General features: G+C 42.1%; 2 protein-coding genes across 4 annotated transcripts in view; one reads left to right on the forward strand and one right to left on the reverse strand.

The window, feature by feature from the left end:
• Positions 1–13,201, reverse strand: part of LOC130708084 (uncharacterized) — a 96,785-nt gene extending 83,584 nt beyond the window's left edge. For 2 of the 3 annotated variants that reach the window (XM_057545025.1, XM_057545026.1), the window contains exon 1: positions 12,932–13,201. In XM_057545025.1, the coding sequence (XP_057401008.1) occupies positions 12,932–13,197 (266 nt within the window). In that variant the 5' untranslated portion in view covers positions 13,198–13,201. Of the gene's footprint in view, positions 1–1,014; positions 1,245–12,931 lie in introns of all 3 variants that reach the window. The other variant, XM_057545024.1, reaches the window with a different exon arrangement.
• An 11-nt stretch (positions 13,202–13,212) lies between these two features.
• Positions 13,213–20,866, forward strand: SOD1 (superoxide dismutase 1). The gene is made up of 5 exons (XM_007183692.3): positions 13,213–13,386; positions 16,515–16,608; positions 18,316–18,385; positions 19,212–19,329; positions 20,447–20,866. The coding sequence occupies exons 1-5, from the start codon at positions 13,315–13,317 to the stop codon at positions 20,552–20,554; spliced, it is 462 nt and encodes a 153-aa protein (XP_007183754.1). The 5' UTR covers positions 13,213–13,314; the 3' UTR covers positions 20,555–20,866.
• The last annotated feature ends 38 nt before the right edge of the window (positions 20,867–20,904 follow it).

Raw genomic sequence — 20,904 nt, forward strand, 5'->3', positions numbered from 1 at the left:
TGAAAAGACATCACAAACTGTGTCCAAAATGAATCTACTGATCTTTTCCAAAGAAAACCTGCTCCATCTACAATCTTCCCAACCATCCTAATTAATAACAACCTCATTCATTGAGTCAAAACCCTGGAATCAGCCTGGACTCCTCTCCTCTTGCACCCAATATTCTAACCATCAGCAAATCCTATTTGTGTTGCCTTCAAATTACATCCAACTTGGGACTTCCCTGGCGGTCCAGTGGTTAAGACTCCATGCTTCCACTGCAGGGGGTGCGGATTCAATCCCTGATTGAGGAACTAAGTTCCTACATGCTGCGTGATGTGGACAAAAAAAAAAAAAAATCCAACTTGGGGCCCAGGAAACAAAGTGTGGCAGGGAGTTGGGGGAGAGGCTCTGCATAAAACCCAGCCACGCTCTGGTACCAAAGACGAGGGGGCATCTGGAGGAGCACCCTTGGCCTAGAACGGGGTCCCCATGATGGGAAGCTGCAGGAGTGACACTTCTCCAGGTGGCTCTGTGGACTACGGATGGGAACAAGAAGCCAGAGCAGAAGAGGAAGGACAAGGCCATATGGGGCCTGCAGCTGACATTCTGGTTTGTGGGCACTTGTGAGCTGCTACTTGGGGCATGCCCAGAAATAACTAAGGACACCGGGGGATGAAGAAAAGGGCTAATTTCCAATAGAGCTGGGGAGGCTTGTGCCAGGAGGAAATGCAAACTGCCTTTATTTTGCGCCTACAGGCTAGTCAGGCGCTTTGGTGCTCTAGGCGGTTAACTCCAAATGTATATACAGGAAGTCCCCTACATACGAACGAGTTCTCTTCTGAGAGCACGTTTCTAAGTCCAGTTTGTTCGTAAGTCCAACAAACCTAGGTTGTTAGCCTAGGTACCCAACTAACACAATTGGCTATATAGTACTGTACTGTAATAGGTTTATAATACTTTTCACAGAAATAATACATAAAAAAACACACACACACACAAAAAGAAAACATTTTTAACCTTACAGTACAGTACCTTGAAAAGTACAGCAGTACAGTACAACAGCTGGCATCCAGGGGCTGGCATCGAGTGAACAGGCAAGAAGAGTTACTGACTGGAGGAGGGCGAGGAGGTGGAGATGGTAGAGCTGAAGGATCCTCAGCAATAGGAGACAGAGGGCTGCAATTTTACTCACACCTGACGTTGATGGAACGCATGTTCGCCTCTTTGAAAGTTCGCAACTTGGTTCGTATGTAGAGGACTTACTGTAATGGGGATAATGTTTTGAAAATATTAAACCACTGTGTTTTGTTTCCCTCTTAAATCACATTCCCTGGCAGTCTTCCATCTCCAAGTCTGAGCCACCAATCTCTTTGTCCCAGGAAAGCAGAGCTTGTTTACTCCTAGAACAAGGAAGTAATTGCTTTGAGTTCCAAAGATGACCTTCTTGAGGCTGTAGCATGGGGTAAACAGGCATCCTGGTCTGCCTACGGCAGTTGCGACTACTCTTGTGGTCCTGGCATTATTATTATTATTAATCCATTTAAGCATCAAAGGTATCCCTTTCTGGACAATAAATTACAGTCATCCCCACCTTAGAAGATAATAGTTTGAAAATCTTTTGTTGAGAGGAAAGGATTTCCTAAGTCCCTTTAGCATCCATTAACAAATCAAGTATCAAGTTTTGCGAAAAGATGATAGGATTTTACTTGAGACCAGGGGTAGCAAGAAATCAGGGTGGAAGGTAGACCAGCGGTTCTTAAAGTGTGGTTAGCACCAGCAGCATCTCCTGGGAACGTGTTAGAAATGCACATTCTCAGGCCCCATCTCAGACCTGCTGAATCAGAAACTCTGGGGATGGGGTTGAGTCATCTGTGCTTTAATAAGCCCTCCAAGGGGTTCTGATGCAGCAAAAGTTTGAGATCCCCTGAGGTGGAGAAACTAAAACACTTTTCCTTCAACATTATGGGAAGGGAGGGAAAAGGAGAGAGCTGTAGAGGAAGCAAGTGGTGTGAGCCACTTGGGTCCTCACTTCCTCTCTCCCTGTGAGTGCTGAGGTAGAAACACCCAGATGAAGTGGAAGATCTTGAGAACTTTAGGAATGCCGGTGGCATTCATACAACAGTGGGTGGAGGAGGAACAAAGTTTTAGGCGAGGGTCCATGGGGACACATTTCAACATGGCGCCAGGGCAGGGCAGTGGGTGTAGAGGCAGCTGTCAGGATAGAAAAGTTGGAGCAGTAAAATGTGGCCTGTGCCTAGCACCTAGAGCCCCTGACGTTCCTGTGGGCCCCCTTGTTGGGATATGAAAAGGCCGAGTTGACTGGGGACCAGCAGAAGACTGGGGGCAATGCAAAAGAAGTGGGGATTTGGTGACAAGATGGCCGTGGTCGGAACCACAGATGATAGTGGTAGGACGAGTCACGCCACAGCTGTCACCGGTCCAGAAGCAGAATGGAACAGCTGCTGTGCAGCAGAAACCAACGGGGATCCTGATGACAACACACAGATAGGCAGTGCCCTCCTCTATTGCTGCCTGACTTCTGCCAACTAGATGCCCGGAGTCCATTCTGGGGTGCAACAGCAGGAAAGGGAGGAAACTCGGCATTTACACATGAGAGAGAAAACTGTCCACTTCCACTATCTGAGGAGGGCAGTCTGGAGAAGAACAGAGGGGCTTGGTAAAATCAACAACCTCCTGTGGAAAGTGTCTAGCATTCATGATAAAATAACCGAGCAATTTTCTTGTAGACTTTGATGAGATTAAGAGCTCCCGTGGGCTGTTAGATTTACTGGCACTGTCTTGTTATGAATCACCTGAATTGCTGACCATCAGGCTGGTGCTGAACAGATAGTGTTTCACCCGACAGGCCCGTCTTGAAGCTAATGTTAACAAAATTATCTAGTAACCTTTACTTCTACCAAAAGTTTCTACCAAAAGGAAATATCTGAACTGGTTTTATTGGATGCCTTGTTCCCCTGCAGCAAGTTTAAAATAAAATTTTATGTGTGCTCATAACGAATTCATATCTGAGAAAGTTGCTTTCACATTTAAAAGAGATTGATTTAACCTAAAGCAGTGGGTTTCAAAGTGTGGTCCTTGGGCCAGCAGCATTAGTATTACCTGAGAACTCGTTAAAATTCAAATTCTCCAGCTACACCTCAGGTCTAATGAATCAGAAACATGGGGAGGAAGCAGACTTCTGGCTATGGTCAAGTGAAATGGTTAGCAAATCCTCTCCCCAGAAAGCAACTGTAAAGCTAAAAAAATTGACAAGAACAACATTTAAGTGCTCTGGAAATTGACCAAAGACGTACGACAATCTGAGAAGTGTTTATGCCTGAAAACTGCTGAACTTTGGATAAGAATAGTGGCTATCCGAGGCATGCTTGCCTAGTACTGCTTCCATCTCCTCCAGCCCAGTGGGAGTGGAGGTCCTGCCAGGGCTGGCCAGGCCGTGAGGACTGGCAGTTATGGTGCTGTGATTAAAGGGGCCTCAGTGGATCGGGTGTAGCGGGTGATGCTCACATCCAGAGACGTTGTTAATGGAAGTGATGACAGCCTTGCCTTTCAAGAAATATTACAGAAAGTCCTTCAGACTGAAGGGAAGTGACACCAGATTGCAATGTGAACACACGGGAAGAAATGAAAAGCACTGGAAATGGTAAATATGTGGGTTAATATAAAAGACTCTATAAATATATTTTTCTTATTTCTTCTCCTGATTTCTTTAAAAGACATAAGATTGTGTAAAGCAATGATCATAACACTCTGTTGTTGGGTTTATACTACATATAAATGTAATACATATAACTGTAATAATATAAAGGTGAGGGGAGAGAATGGAGGTATACTGGAGCCAAGTTTCTATATTTTACCAGAATTAAATTAGTATTAATCACAACTGGATTTTGGTAAGTTAAGGTGTTGCAATCTATAGAGCAACCACTAATAAAATAAATTTTAAAATAGTAAGAAAATTAACAGAGGAAATTAAATGATATTCTAAAAAAAATTTCTAACACAAAGGAAAGCAGTAAAAGAGGAACAGAGAAACAAAGAAGAGACATATAGGAAACAAACAGCAAAACGGCAAAAGCAAATCCAAACATATTATTAATTACATTAAATTTGAATGGTCTACAATCCAATCAAAGAGCAGGGATATTCATATTGGACAAAAAGGGCAAGAGTCAACTATGTGTTGTCTGCAAGAGAACACCTTAGATTCTGAAACATAAATAGGTTGAAAGGAAAAAGAAGGAAAAAGATATGCCATGAAAACAGAAACCATAAGAGAGTTGGAGTAGCTATATGGATATCAGCTAAAATAGATGTTAAGACAAAGAAATATTACTAGAGACAGAGATGTTCCAAAATGATAAAAGAGTCACTATATCAGGAATGTATAACAATTATAAATATATATGCATCTACTACTAGAACCTCAAAAACATGAAAGAAAATGGAGAAAATTAAATGGAAATGTAGACACAAATAATAAATGTGGAGAGGGTGTGGAGAAAGGGAACCCTCCTACACTGTTGGTGGGAATGTAAATTGATACAGCCACTATGGAGAATTGGCATGGAACTTCCTTAAAAACCTAAAAATAGAGTTACCATATGGTCCAGCAATCCCACTCCTGGGCATATATCCAGAGAAAACTCTAATTCAAAAAAGATACATGCACCCCAATGTACATAGCAGTACTATTTACAACAGCCAAGACATGGAAGCAACCTAAATGCTCATTGACAGATGAATGGTAAAGAAGATGTGGTATGTATATATACATAATGGAATACTACTCAGCCATAAAAAATTGAAATAATGCCATTTGCAGCAACATGGATGGACCTAGAGATTATTATACTAAGTGAAGTCAGACAGAGAAAGACAAATATCATATGAATCACTTATATGTGGAATCTAAAAAATGATACAAATGAACTTATTTATAAAACAGAAACAGATTCACAGTCATAGAAAACAAACTTATGGTTTTACCAAAGGGGAAAGGGCCAGGGTTGGGGGGCGCAGGGATAAGTTAGGACTTTGGGATTAGCACATACAAACTACTATATATAAAATAGGTAAACAACGAGGTCCTACTGTACAGCACGGAGAACTGTATTTAATATCTTGTAATAAACTATAATGGAAAAGAATCTGAATCACTTTGTTGTACACCAGAAACACAACATTGTAAGTCAACTATACTTCAGTCATTAAAAAAAGGAAATGTGGACAATACAATAATAGTAGTTGGAGATTTCAATATCCTACTCTCAATTAGTTATAGAAAAACCAGACAGAAAATCAGCAAAGGTACGGAGGACTTAAAAAACACTATCAACCTACGCAACCTAATGGTATATGTAGACTATTTCACCAAACAACTGCATAATCACATTCATTTCAAGAGCAGGTGGAACATTCTCCAGAATAGATCAAGCGCTAGGCCATAAAATAAATCTTAATATATTTAAAAGGAGTGAAATCATACAGAGTCTATTCTTTTAATTCACCGTGGAATTAAATTAGAAATCAACAACATGGGACTTCCCTGGTGGTCCAGTGGTTAAGACTCTGCCCTTCCAGTGCTTGCACTGCAGGGGGTGTGGGTTAGATCCCTGGTCAGGGAACTAAGATCCCACATGCCGTGTGGCATGGCCAAAAAAACCCAAAACAACAACAACAAAAAACACAACAGAAGGAAATTTGGGATATCCTAATATTTGGAAGTTAAGCACTATACTTTAATGCATGAGTGAAAAAAGAAATCATGAGAGCAATTAGAGAATATTTCAAATTATATTAAAATGAAAATGTGACATATCATGTTATGGGTATAGCTAATGCAATGTTTAGAGGGAAATTTATAGTTTTAAATACCCATACTAGAAAAGAAGAAAGATTTCAAATCAATAAACAATGCTGGGCTTCCCTGGTGGCACAGTGGTTGGGAGTCTGCCTGCCAATGCAGGGGACGCGGGTTCGAGCCCTGGTCTAGGAAGATCCCACATGCCGCGGAGCAACTAGGCCCGTGAGCCACAACTACTGAGCCTGCGCGTCTGGAGCCTGTGCTCCGCAACAAGAGAGGCCGCGATAGTGAGAGGCCCGCGCACCGCGATGAAGAGTGGCCCCCACTCGCCGCAACTGGAGAAAGCCCTCGCACAGAAACAAAGACCCAACACAGCCATAAATAAATAAAATTAAAAAAAAAAAAAAAAAGAAATTGAAAATTGTTTTAAAAAAAAAAAAAACAATAAACAATGCTTCCACCTTAAGAAACTAGACAAAAGAAAAGCAAAATAAACCCAAGGCAAGCAGAAGGAAAGACATAATAAAGATTATATTGGAAATCAGTGAAATAGAAAACAGAAGAACAATAAAGAAAATCAATGAAACCAAAAGTTGGTTCTTTGAGGGGAATTCCCTGGAGGTCCAGTGGTTAGGACTCCACCTGAGTTTGATCCCTCGTTGGGGAACTAAGATCCCACAAGCCATAAGGTGTGGCCAAAAAACTAAAACAGAAACAAAAGTTGGTTCTTTGAAAAACATTAACAGAACTGATGACTATTTAGTTAGATTGAGCAAGAAAATAAGAGTAACAAAGAAATAGCCAAAATCAGTAATGAAGGCAGGGATACTACTACCAACCCTATAGAAATTTAAAATTTATAAGAAAATATTATGACCAACTCTATATCAACAAATTACACAATTTAGATGAAGTGGACAAATTCTTTAGAAGACATACATTACCAAAACTGAATCAAGAAGAAATAGAAAATCTAAAATGAATTCTAGTAAGAAACTGAATTAGTAATGAACAATCTTCCCACAAAGAAAAGCCTGAGTATGGATGGCTTCTCAACTCATTCAATGACACCAGTATTATCCTGATATCAAATAAAGACATCACAAGAAAATAACATTACAGATATTAACAAATCAAATTCACAACACATACAAAGGATTATATACTCCGTTCAAATGGGATTTATTACAGGAATGCATGGTTGATTAAACACCTGAAACTCTATCAATGTAATACACTAGATAAATAGAACAAAGGACAAAAACCACATGATCATCTTAATAGATGCAGAAACATCATTTGACAACAGCTAACATCCTTCACGTAAACAAACTAGGAATAGATGGGAATTTCCTCAACCTGGATAAAGGGCATCTACGAAAAACCTACAGCAAATATCACACTTAATGGTAAGAGACTGAATGCTTCCCCTAACTATTGAGAACAACCCAAATATCTCAACTCTCACCACTTCTGGTCAACATTGCACTGGAGGTTCCAGCCAGTGTTATAAGGCCAAAAATGGGAATAGACTTGCATAGACATTTCATCAAAGAAGATATATAAATAGCTAATAAGCACATGAAAAGATGCTCAACATCATTAGTCATTAGGGAAATGCAAAATAAAAGTACAATAAAATACCACTACATACTCACTGGAATGGCTATAATAAAAAAGATAAACAATAGCAAGTGTTGGCAAGGATGTGGAGAAAGTGGAACCTTTCTATTGCTGATGGGAATATAAAATAATGTAACCACTGAAATATCATTTGGCAGGTTTTAAAAAATTGAACAAAAGTTAAAAAGCAAACTAAAGAGAAATGAAGCTGTATGTCCACACAGATGTGTATACCAATGTTCTTGGCAGCATTATTCATAATATTCAAAACCTGTAAATAATCTTGCATTAGTCTGCTAGAGCTTCTGTAACAAAGTGGCTTAAATAACAGAAATTGAATTGTCTCAGTTCTAGAGACTAGAAGTCTGAGATCAAGGTGTCAGCAAGGTTGGTTCCCTCTGAGGCTGTGAGAGAGAATCTGTCCCATGCCTCTCCCCCAGCTTCTTGGGGTTTGCTGGCAATGTTTGGCTTTCCTTGGCTTGTAGAAGCATCACCCTGATCTCTGCCTTCATCTTCACATAGTGTTCTCCTTGTCTGCCTATCTGTGTCCAAATTTCCTTTTTATAAGGATACTAATCATATTGCATAAGGGGTCTACCCTACTCCAGTATGATCTCATGTTAACTAATTTCATTTCCAAAATCCTGTTTCCAAACAAGGTCACATTTCGAGGTGGTTAGGACTTCAACATATGAATTTTGGAGGGGACACAATTCAACAACACAAACATCCACCAACCTGTGACTGGAAAAACAATTTATGGTATATTCGGCAATGGCATACTCTTTTAGACATACGGAACAAACCACCAAAATATGCTACAACATAGATTAAGCTCTAAAATATTATGCTAAGAAGCCAGATGCAAAATCATACACTACATACTGTATGATTCCATTTATAAGAAATGTCCAGATAAAGCAAACTTATAGAGAAAAAAGCAGATCAGTGGTTGACTAGGGCTTGGAGTGGGAGAATGGCTTAAGCAAAAACCAGATGAGGAAATCTCCTATGCTGATGGAAATGTTCTAAAACTGCATTTTGGTAATGGTTGCCAATTACATAAATTTACTAAAAATATCGCTGAAGTGTATACTTACAATGGGTGAATTTTTTTTTTCTAAACAGTGGTTTTTTGTTTGTTTGTTTTAAATTTATTTATTTATTTTTGGCTGTGTTGGGTCTTCGTTTCTGTGCGAGGGCTTTCTCTAGTTGTGGCAAGCGGGGCCACTCTTCATCGTGGTGCGCAGGCCTCTCACTATCGCGGCCTCTCTTGTTGCGGAGCACGGGCTCCAGATGCGCAGGCTCAGTAGTTGTGGCTCACGGGCCTAGTTGCTCCGTGGCATGTGGAATCTTCCCAGGCCAGGGCTCGAACCCGTGTCCCCTGCATTGGCAGGCAGATTCTCAACCACTGCGCCACCAGGGAAGCCCTGGGTGAATTTTTTATAGTACATAAACTATATATTAATAAAGTGCTTTTTTTCTTTTTAAAGAAAAAACTTATGGGGTTGGGGACCAGCAACCTGAGTTTTAACAAGCCTTCCAGCTGATTCTAAGGTATATTAATGTTTGAGAATCACTGCTCTAAAGAGACTGTTTAAACCAGACGAACTTGAGAATATGTCATTGATGCCTAAGTCTCACCAGTTTCCTACCCAGAGTGGTAGAGAATCGTGAAGACAATTATATCCCCTAAAGCGAATGAGTAACTACATTTTCCTTACAAATCTGAATAGCATGTGTGTTGAGTTTGATACAGAGCCTACACTTAGGGGTGACCCTGAGGTTCGCATCTGTGTCCAAAAGGACACTTCCAGCTCAGCCCTTCGAGGTTCCTCAGGCACCCAGATGCACCCTGACCTTACCCATGAACACAATCAAGCTGCTTCCTGCAAAAACTCCTTTTGTGGCTTCTCATCTCGTCAGTTAGAAATTGTTTCGACCTCATGTTACAGAAACCTGGTTATGCTTGTTTAATCAAATGCAAGTTTATTTTCTTCATGGGATGGAAAGTGCCAAGGTAAGCAGCCCATTTCCAGTGAAAACCATTGTTGGTTTCTTATGTATCTTAGAGCAATGTAATATGCATTTACTGTTTAAATATATGCAATTTGAAGATGTGAATATAATTGGGCCCAAGCACACTGTTTTCAAAAATCTCCCAGGTGGTTCTGAGGTGCAGCCAGTGTGGACAAGCACTGTACCTAACCCAGGTGCCTTTGCTTTACAGTTGAGTTCTAGAGAGAATTACCCAAGATGATACAGTGGGCCAGAGTGGGCCTGAGCCCAGGCTGCAACTGCTAAACAGAGAGCGTATGACAGGTTATAGCCAAGATTATTAAATATACAGCTAACTCTCAATTATAGTTTGCAAATTTCTAATCCCAGACTGTTCACTCCTGTTTACTAACAATATAAACTAATTTTTATACTTTTCCCTCTCCAACTTCCAAAAATGCCTCAGATACTTTGTGATTCTGGGATATAATCTTCTCACACTGTTTACTGGTAATAGCTTCCAGTTTTTGGAATTTACTAACATTAAATATATGCAGGTAGGACTAGCTAATACTGCCTTTAACTGTTTTTAATTTGCTTCCTAGTTATTTTGTTTTTATTTTTTGGCTGCACTGCGCAGCATGTAGGATCTTAGTTCCCTTACCAGGCATTGAACCTGCACTCCCTGCGTTGGAAGCGTGCAGTCTTAACCACTGGACCACCAAGGAAGTCCCTGCTTCTTAGTTATTAGCGCATTTATTTCTTAGCATTTAAAAAAGCCTCTCTTGGGACTTCCCTGGTGGCGCAGTGGTTAAGAATCCGCCTGCCAATGCAGGGGACATGGGTTCGATCCCTGGTCTGGGAAGATCCCACATGCCGCGAAGCACCTAAGCCCGTGCGCCACAACTACTGAGCCCGCGTGCTGCTACTGAAGCCTGCGCGCCTGGAGTCTGTGCTCCGCAACAAGGAAGCCACCGCAGTGAGAAGCCACGCACCGCAACGAAGAGTAGCCCCTGCTCACTGCAACTAGAGAAAGCCCGCGCGCAGCAACGAAGACCCAACGCAGCCAAAAATAAAAATAAAAAATAAATAATAAATAAATAAATAAATATTTTAAAAAGCTTCTCTCTTTGTACTTTGCTTCTTTTGTATTTTCCCTAGTTCTGACATTTTCCTACAATTCATATAAAAACATATTTTTCATCAGCAAAGGTCTTGGTGATAATCCCTTTGTGATGTGTGATGTGAAGGAAATTAAAAAACTACTTATTTACTGAGCATGAGGAAGGTGTAAAGGGGGTATCACCTTGGGATTACAGGAGAAAAAAATGATTTGGGGAAAGAGAGAGATGAGATAAAGGAGAAAGGGGAAGAGTGAGTCCTAAGAAAGGAAGGAGAGGAAGAGGAAAAGGATGGAAACGCCAGACCGAATTTCTGGTCTACCTTCTTGCTTACCTCTTAACCACAGAGGTCCCCAAACACTGATTTTCAACCACAGGAATGCCAGAATGACACACGGTAAGCTGCTTAGTCATCTGCACAGGCTGTCTTAGGAGCAAACAAATACTGTTCAAGATCACGTATTTATATTCCTTAACCTTGTTCTAGAAGGAGGGGTAAGATTCTGGGTGGAAGCACTTTCTTGGCTCCACACTCCCTCAGGGGAAATGTGGCCTGAGGAGGAACAGGACAGGGCCCTCTAAAGTGTGGGACTCCCTTGCCCAGGTGTGAGGGCGGGAGTAGGAATAAACCCCAGGGGTCCTCTAATCCTGCATGACACAAGCCCTGGCACTGACCCAGGCTTTGTCTACATATCTCAAAAGAGGAGGGACTCAGGATCCCAGGGCCACTCTGTACATGGGCTGCTTTGTTGGCGAGTGAACTGAAATCTGATTCCAACTTCCTGGAACTTTGAGGCCAAAGAGAAACTTTGGCCTTGGGCAAAGACTCTGTGGCTGGGATTTGCACATTTATGCAACTGCCTGGCACAAGTCAGCTATCTGGGAAATGCTAGTAAGTACAACAAGCACAATTACAAATATGTATACTTTCAAGAGGATGATAAAAAAATGTGGATTGTGTATCTCTGACAGAGGATGCCTTTGAGTCCAAGGGTGTAATTAAGTAAATAAGTAACGGACAGCCAAGACGTGGCTGAATCAGCTTCTGCTTTGTTTCACTCTGGCCTTGAACTAGGTGTCAGTGTTTCGTCATCCTTAGAACTAAATCCTCCCTACCGAGCATTAGAGGGAAACGCAGATTGCGTTGGAGTTCACGGGGAGATGGGGAGGATTTCAATCCCACAAAACAAAAACAGAAATCCCCAGCAGCCAGAGCTCTTCTCCCTTAGGTGTGTCCCTTATTGGCCCCTGTCTGGATCTCCTTGACTCCATGTTTCTTTTCGGGATGCTTTCTCTATCTCCTCTTTTGAGTCAAGTAGGTCCAGCTCTTGCCCTCAACTTGCATACTTCACTGGGCATGAAAAACACCTGCAAGTCAGAGTTTCTCAAAGTGCCAGCATCAGCGCTACCTGGGCATAAGGTAGGAATATAAGTTCCAGGTTTCCACCCCACACTCGCTGAGTCAGAAACGTAGCAACCTGCAGTTTAACGAGTTTTCTGGGTAAGTTCAAAGCATGCTTCCAGGTTAAATTAACCTCACCTCTGAAAACAGTTCACTCATCCTTGTTATTCAGGCAGCCCCGTAGGGAGGGAAGATGAAAACCCTTCTCTTGATGTTCCCCTCCAGCCCCCTGGTTTATCAAACTGTTCTGCCAACAAAAGTATGTGTGTGTGTTGGCGGGGGGAGGGGAATTCTCATTCTAAGCCAAACTGTGGCAGACAAATGAACATCCATCATAAAAAAATGTTTTGAGAGAACATTAGTAAAAGTTTAATTTGCACTCCCCAAAGGTACCCACCCATGGTCTCTTGTACATCTTTCTAGATTTCTGAGCACACAAGTAAATATGTTTATACTTTTAAATAAAAACCCACAGAAGTAGTTTGTACTGTTTGCTCATTTCATGTTTTTGAAGTCTTTTCCTTGAAGGATAAGAAATACTCTGAGGTACGGAGGTATCATAAATTATTCACCCCTTCTACCCTTTTCCTTGACATTTGGGGCAGCAGTCAGACAAAACACAGAGGTATGGAGAAATCAATCAGTTGACATTCTTTGGTATTTTCACGTTTGTGGCCTTGCCAAACAGGAAATATTCGAAAAGAATACACAATTCTGATAACCAAGTAACTCTATACGTTCAGGACTACGAAAATTGCAGGGAAGAAAAGGTGGGACCAGGGACTGAGATGCGTCGACTTTACATACCCTCCGAAACCCAAAACACAAGACAATTAAAAAGTAAAAGCTATCAAAAGCACCCAGCTTGACAGTCCCAACTTCTAAAGAAACAAATGCGACAATATTATGACCAAAGTCAGTTATAACTAACTACATTTCCAGACAAAGGGACTTCAGATCTTCAAGGCGTGCCGCGTATACCTCATTTTCCTTATTTTGTGTACTGCAATCCACGGACTACACCCTTTGGAGGAGAAGAACTCTTTTTCTCCACCGTTCCAGGTTTCTGGGCGTTTTACGGGCGCCGGGCGGAGGGAGCCGACGGCGCGAAAGGCAAGGCGCCACAAGCGGCCCTTTGGCCCCGCCCCCGGTGGTTCCCGGCCACTCGCGTCCCGTGGGGAGCGGGCTGAGAGCGCGGGCGGCGATTGGTTCCAGGCCAGGGTGGGCGGGGCGCGGCGGCCCGGCATATAAAGGTGCCGCGGCTCGGCGCGGCGCTGTGTCCTCTGTTTGCGTCGGCGTTTTGTGTGTTGTTTCTCGCTTCTTGTGTGGCCTTCGCAGTGGACCGGAGCGCGTCCCCGCGAGTCATGGTGACGAAGGCAGTGTGCGTGCTGAAGGGCGACGGCCTGGTGCAGGGTACCATCCACTTCGAGCAAAAGGCAAGGACCGGCGGGGGGAGACCGGCGGCGAGGCCGTGCCCGCACACCTGTGCCCGGGAGCGGCCGGCGGGCCCTCGGGCCGCCCTCGCCACGCCCCTGGCGCGTGGGTCGGCGGGTCGGCGGGTCGGCGTACCCCGGGTCCTCGGCCGTGCGGCGCGCGACCGCGGAGTGCTGAGTCACCGGGCGAGCCGGCAGCGGTGGTGCGTGGCGAGGCCTGGGCGGGAGTGCAGGGAGGGAACACCCGGCGGCCCTGTGGGTGCCGACCACCGCGAGTTTCGGAGGGAGGAGAGGAAGCGTGGGAGGAAAGCCGGTTGCCCCGGCGCCTCCTCGGCGTCCGTAGGCCCGGGCGGAGACCTGAGGTGCTTGAGGACGCTGTGGCCCTTCTTGCGGGCTCAGTTTTTGGGTCCTGAGATACCGCGGATGCTGAGTTGCGCAGTCTGAGGCCTGGCCGGTCCTTGAGACCCGGGGGCGGCGGATGCGGCTGGGCCGTCTGGGTCTCGTAGCATCCGTATCCCTTTGGGACTTCCTTTCCAGCTTGAGCTCTCTAGTTCAGGGGGTCTGCAGACTGCGGCCCGCGGGCCTAATCTGTCCCGAGGCGGTGTTTGTACAGCCCTCGAGCTGAGTGGCTTTTATATATTTATGCTTTTATATGTTTGTGTTTAAAAGGTCGTGAAAACAAGAGTAGGCGATAGTGATCCTTTACAGAAAAGTTTGCTGACCCCTGCTCTAGGTCAGGGTCATCCTTTAAGGGCAAAGAGGACGGCCCTGGTCAGAGCTCCAAAAGCCAGAGATCATCTAACAGCCTCCCTTGTTGGGGGCTTTCCAGAGGAGCGACTTTTAACTCTGGGTGCACAGCAGACTCATTTGGGGAGCTTTTTAAAATACAGATACCAGGGCTCAACTCCGGATCAATTACATCAAAACCTGATGGGGTGCAGTCTGAGTGTTGCTCTTTTTAAAGCTTCTTAACAGTGCACGGAGGATTGAGAATTCCTGTTGGTAGAGGGTAGTGGATGAGGTTTGGAAGTCCAACGGTAGGAGACCTAGAGTATTTCCATTGCATGGAATTGTCACTTCTGTTCATGGAGCATTCGTTTAAACAAATTCCCTGTAAAGTGACTTTGAAATTTCTCTACCGGTGGACCTGTTACTGAGATGGTAGCGGATAAACCTCTGAACAAATCTTGTAAAATAAAGTGTACAGACGTACTCACTGATAATACTGCAAAACACAGGTGTTGTGAGGAAGGTGCTTGTGATAAGACTGTCCCCCCAAATCTTAGTGAGGTTACCAGTGGGTGGAAAATTGTTTATGTTGGCTTGTTAATCATGAGGGAGTATTTAAGATACGAATGAGATTTAGTCGTTAAAGTGGTTTATGGAAATGTGAGAGGGCATGCACAGTAATCTAGGTAAATGTCCCATCTGTGAGATTTAAACGAGAGAGAGTTTATATTTGAGCTTAATTTCTTCCTTTAGGTGGTTTCCAGATTTTCTGGAAAAGCCAGACATTTGACTGAATTTTGCTGTTTTCATTTGCGAGACTTTGTTTTGTCCATCCTCTTTCCTCTCCACTAGAGAACCTAAGAAGCCTCTGAGGGATTCTTTCCCTGTGGCCATTGAGAAAACGGCTCCTGGTGTTGCATTCGGAAGTTAAACTGGTTTTTCCGCCTTCCCTGAGCAGCTTCTATGGCTCCCTTCTTTTAAGTTCCAAACTTCATTTTGGTGGTGCCCTTTGTACCTGATAAAGACCCTTGGATATGCAGGTGTATTAAGTTGACAGTAAACTGTATTTCTTGGCCTATTGAGTGTTTAAAATTTTGGATTAGTTTCCAGTTTTCAAAAATCGGACATTTTCACCTGTAAGTCCAGATTCTTAGCTTCTCTTGAAAAATCTGGAGATCTGCCCATACTGAGCCTTCATTAGTCCAGGGCAACGCTGTGCTGGACCAGTTTACATTCCTCCTGCTTCCCTGACCTGTTTTACTCATTTGACAATAGCCTGGTCCCTGCAGGGCTGTACCCAGGCAGCTTACTGTTGAACTTCTTGTGCTCTATGCATTACCAATTAAGTGGAGGCTTGGAAGAACCTGCCGTGTTTGTCTGTCTGTGCTCTTGATAACGTGGCGTGTTTTGGGGAATAACTTTCACATTTGGGGTTTTCCAAAATTGAAGGTTGTACGTAGAAGAATCATAGTGTATCTATTCTCAAAAAGAAACACAAGAGGCAACGGTTGCCAGGCTACTTCCGTTGAGCAGTGGTATCTAGCCAGTGGAAAGTCCGATCTTCAAGGCTAACACCTCTTGTAACTGTTGGCCTTGGCTTTTTAAAAAACAAAGACACCGTCATGTATTGCTCTATGGTGTGGATGCTGTGTCTATTTCATTTTACTTCCTAAGATCTCTTTGTAGCTGTAGAAATAACTTCTTTGATTTCAATATGTAGCATGCGGTACCATTATCCATCACCACTGCCTGAATTGCAGTGTGTTTTTTTTCACCTGCTCTAGTGTTTTGTTGTCCTTTCTTTTTGGTCTCAGTAGTGGAAAGGTTATCTAGGTTTCAATGCCTGAAAAGACTTGAGAAAGCAGTACTTCTGGTTGGACTAGGGTCAGTCCCCCAGGGGCAGTGAGGCAAGATATCTTCTGGCTGTAAATCAAAAATATCCGTGCTGGAAACTGATAAACACCCCTCTGGTGGAGAGTGGGGAACAGGGATCCTAGGGTAGCAAGTTGGATATTTTTATTCTTTTTAAGGCAAATTTATATGATTGCTAACATAGAAGAGTGCATGAAGAAAGTAGGGTGCTAAAAAGTGTATGATGTGCTAACATTTGGGTTCAAAAGTTTGATTTGTACACATACACTCACTATGCGCAAGTACGACCTATTTGAAGTATTTACATAATAAACAAGAACTTATTCATATTACGTATGAATAGAGTAGTTTAGCAGCTTGCTGGAGGTTCACTGCTAGAAAGTGGCAGACCTGGGATTTGGACACAGATTTTTCGACTCCTGAGTCCATGTTCTTTTCACTTTCCTGTGAGTGGTAAAGATAATTCAACTGTTTTCTTTGTTCAGAAGTATTTGCTGTCTCAAACTTCTTGCACTTTTCTTTGAATAAAGGAAGATGGGACGGTCGTGGTATCGGGATCCATTACAGGATTGACTGAAGGCTGTCATGGATTCCATGTCCATCAATTTGGAGATAATACACAAGGTGGGTGTTGTGCTGGTTTAGTGACTGACAGTTATTTCACCTAGTAAGATAAACTGAGTAGTTACCCCCAAACATTAAAAACTTGCGACAGTTTTTTTAAAAGTCAAGTTAATATGACTACTAAAGTCAATCTCAGGGATAAAAATCGCTTTTGACTCTTCCCTGTGGAATGGAAGGAGAAGAAGTTGATGTTTTGTATCGTGATTATGGGTTGATTATGTAAGAGTCTCAGGTGTGTTTTAAGAAAACAATAGAAAACAACACAGCTTCTTTCTGACCTTCCCCTTTATTCCCAGGTGTTGGTGAGCTGGGGCTTGAGGGCGGGTGTGGCAAGCAGGGTGCATTTATCTGCATAACCCCGCGAGGTAGCTCTTTGCCTCTAGCCTAAGGGCCTTATCGGGGAGGGGCAAGGTACAAACTGATGAGGCGGTGTAAACTGTTTGCGCTTTGGATTGTGCTTCATTTTCTCAAGTTGGGTTTAGAAGCAAGTCAGCAAAAGCTTATGGGTTAAATTGCCGTATTTGAGTAAACTTAGTGTTTAGACTTTTTATGATGAGAACTTAATTCATTTTGCTGGAACGTGTGTGTGTGTTTATTTTATTGGAGTGTAATTGCTTTACAGTGTTGTGTTGGTTTCTGCTGTACAATGAAGTGAATCAGCTATATGTATATATAATATCCCCTCCGTCTTAGAACTTGTTTTTAATGTTCCATAATTTGGTTTCTGTAAATAGTGATTTAATGATCAGATTTGATCCATTTCAATAATTATAAAGTCCCGGGACTTCCCTGGTGGTCCAGTGGGTGAGACTCCATGCTCCCAATGCAGAGGGCCCGGGTTGGATCCCTGGTAGGGGAACTAGATCCCGCATGCATGCTGCAACGAAGAGTCTACATGCCGCAACGAAGACCCGGTGCAGCCAAAATAAATTATTAATCTAAAAAAAATTCCTCAAGTCGTTTTTTTTTGGTTTTACTGCTTCTGCTTTGGGAGGTGATTGCTCTGTGGCTTCGACTTACTGTGCTACTTTCCGTAACCTGCATGTCTTCTCCCTGGGTAGAGGATGGATAAAAGCTGTAAACGGGAAACTTTCTATCAGCTGTTGAATGAAGAACCATGTCATGAAAGAGTCGCCTGCATTGTTGTGGTTGTGTTCTATGTGAATGCTGTTCCCTGGTGCACTGGAGTGCCATTTTTACAGAATACAGTCTGAATGCCCCCGAGTTGTGCCGGGCAGCAGCCCTTGGATTAAGGTGCCGTTTTATATTCTGCATGCACAAAGTAAAGGCCATAAACAGGAGAGCTGCCTGGTAGTATGTTGCTGGGGAGATAAGTTTTTTGTAGTTGAGGTGTGCTGTTGTCGTATGAAGTAGGATCATAATCATGGGATTTTAATAGAAGAACCAGACCATTGAAGATCAGGTCTTGGCCTTCTCATTTTACAGGGCAGTGAAGAAACCAAAGCCCAGAGAAGGGTATTAATTTAACTTTACCAGTGTTACACAGTAGTAGTTAGAATTTGTCTTTACTCCCTGCCCATTTTGTTTAACGTGTTGCTGTCTGTTTTTATTAGCCTAGAAGTCACAGTGTGGGTGAGTACTTTCTCCATTTGAGGTTTTTAGCAATGACCAGTTTCTTTTTAGAACTTATTTTGGAATTTTGATTCATAATTTAGCTACTTTTTTTTGTTTTTGTTTTGTAAACAGGCTGTACCAGTGCAGGTCCTCACTTTAATCCTCTATCCAAAAAACACGGTGGGCCAGAGGATGAAGAGAGGTGAGTGACCTTAACTCTTTTTGAAATAATAGCGACGGCTTTGAGGGAGCAGTATGGGTATACGACTTGCAAACTGCATGCTAAGATAATTGCACCTCTGCTCTTGAGTTTCTTGCCCCCATGTAACCCCTTGCCCCCAAGTGCTGGAATGGCTTACTCCTTGGGCTAAGGAATTGACAAATAGGGACACTTAAAACGATTTGGTTTTGTAGCATTTATTGAATATAGAGCTCATACAAGTGTCAAAGGGAACTAATACAGGAAATGTCATGAATAACAGTACTGTCAACCACTAGCAAAATAAACCATTGTGAAACACTGGAAGGTTTGTAGATAAAAATTTGATATTGAAAATTCAGTGAGACTCCCATTTGTATATGTTTGTTTTCTGAGAGCCTTTCAGGAAAATATTAAATTTAAGGACAAGGATTAATTTATTTTTATATCAGAGGCCCTAGGGGCATAGCTCTCTTAGCCATGCCAGGAATTAACAGGCATAACTCAGTAACTTAGAGTTTACCCTTTGGTCCTTTACCTCTTGAGATTAGAGGTGCACCCCATCCCACCACTCTTCCCAGAGCATTGCTGTATAGATTTGAAGCCTGTGTTTGAAGAGCTGTGTGTCTAGAACATCTAGTTACTTGTTTTTAAACTTACATGTTTTCAAGGTTTTGTCAGTCTGGAAAAGTGGGTTCTATTTGGTATAGACTATATCCACCTCTTAGCCCACCCTTATATATCTGACTCAGTCCATTTTTAATTTAGCTCATGAACGAAAGTTAAATAGAAACCAGTCCTAATCCCTCTAACGCTTTTTCAATGTTAGGCATGTTGGAGACCTGGGCAATGTGAAGGCTGACAAAAATGGTGTGGCCGAAGTGTGTATTGAAGATTGTATAATCTCACTCTCCGGAGACCATTCCATCATTGGCCGCACAATGGTGGTAAGTGTTCATATAATAATAATATGCATAAAATTTCTTCTAACACATGGTCATGTATGTTTTCATGATTTCATGATTATTAGTCCTGGTTTCTAAGGATCCATATAAATTGTACTTTTAGTTCAGATTAGGAAAAGCAATTATTTTATTGGATGATTACAGTGAAGATGAATTAATGATCTAGGTCAGTTAAGAACACTGTTTTGCTAAGATGCGGTAATAAAGTAGATTACATTTGATCATATTAATTAGATCTGTGTTACAGAAACAGGAGTGGTCTTTATCTAGTTTTTAAGTGGCCAGACTTCCTTGCCACTACTGGGTTTCCCCCTTGTAGTTATTAACTAGAGCATCTTAAGTCTGAAATCGGATGGACCTCAATACTAATATTCATTCATGTCGGCAGGTATCATCACTTGCTTAATATGTGGGAAGCAGTTGCCCCAAGTTACGTAGAGCTGCATCTGGTTCATACAGAACACCAGCTAGGATAGGCTCCCTTTTGCCTGCCCCAGAGGACAGTTAACATTCAGTAGACACCTCCTTTTAGTTGACCCTTTTATTCTTAGAATTTTCTTCACCTGTAGTTGTGAAGCAGAAAAATCACGTATCAGTGTTTGATGAGCAAAATTTAAAATACTGCTGCTTGAATACGTCAAGATATTTTTAGGATTACCTCTTATTTATGGCATGATTTATGGCATTTTAGGCATGATTTTGATGTTCTTTTTTGTTATTCACTTTTTTTCCCCCCCAAAGCAATTTATACAATAAAAGAATGACTACTGTAACTAAGATTACTAGAATTTCTCATGTTGGATTCAGCATGTGGCAGCCGTGTAACCTAATTGTATGGGTTTTTTGTATTTCATTTAGAGATAGCACTGCTTACCTAGTGTTTAAGGGTAACTATTTCTTTGCATCATCAAGAAAAAGCTTTGAGTAGTAGTTTCTACTTTTTACTACTAAATATTAGCATACTTTCCTCCTAGTAAAATTATTTTAACATGTTATTTTCTAATATTAAATGGTTCTTAAAAGTCTTTTGGGTATTGTTGAGAAGAGATGGTAATTGCTTGATAGCCCTAAGTTAATGTGTTCTTAAAATTTTTTAAAGGTCCATGAAAAACCAGATGACTTGGGCAGAGGTGGAAATGAAGAAAGTACAAAGACAGGAAACGCTGGAAGTCGTTTGGCCTGTGGTGTAATTGGGATCGCCCAATAAACATTCCCTAGGAGGTGGTCTTGAGTCCTAGTAACTCATATGTTATCTTGCTAGTTGTAGAAATTTAACTAGATAAACATTAAACACCGTAACCTTAAAAGTGTATTTTGTGACTTTTAATTGCTTTAAGTACCTGTAATGAGAACTGATTTATGATCACTTGAAGATTTGTATAAGGCTCATACTCAAAGTGTCTGTTTCAATTTCAATGGTCTCTGTATTTTGCCAAACTTAGTCACATATGGATATTATTTGTCTGAATTTCTTCAGTTCTCACTCAAGCCTGCAATAAACATTCTCTGTGGCACTGTATTTTGAGCCTATTAAAGTATCTAAATTGAAATTCTAAA

The sequence above is a fragment of the Balaenoptera acutorostrata genome, chromosome 4, assembly GCF_949987535.1.
Source record: "Balaenoptera acutorostrata chromosome 4, mBalAcu1.1, whole genome shotgun sequence".
NCBI lineage: Eukaryota > Metazoa > Chordata > Mammalia > Artiodactyla > Balaenopteridae > Balaenoptera > Balaenoptera acutorostrata.

Excerpts from the sequence above, each read along its gene's own strand:
- SOD1 (XM_007183692.3), top strand. The coding sequence starts at position 13,315 with ATGGTGACGAAGGCAGTGTGCGTGCTGAAGGGCGACGGCCTGGTGCAG. Across the intron at positions 16,609-18,315 it reads ATTTGGAGATAATACACAAG|GCTGTACCAGTGCAGGTCCT; the intron begins GTGGGTGTTGTG and ends TTTTGTAAACAG. Across the intron at positions 18,386-19,211 it reads GGGCCAGAGGATGAAGAGAG|GCATGTTGGAGACCTGGGCA; the intron begins GTGAGTGACCTT and ends TTTCAATGTTAG.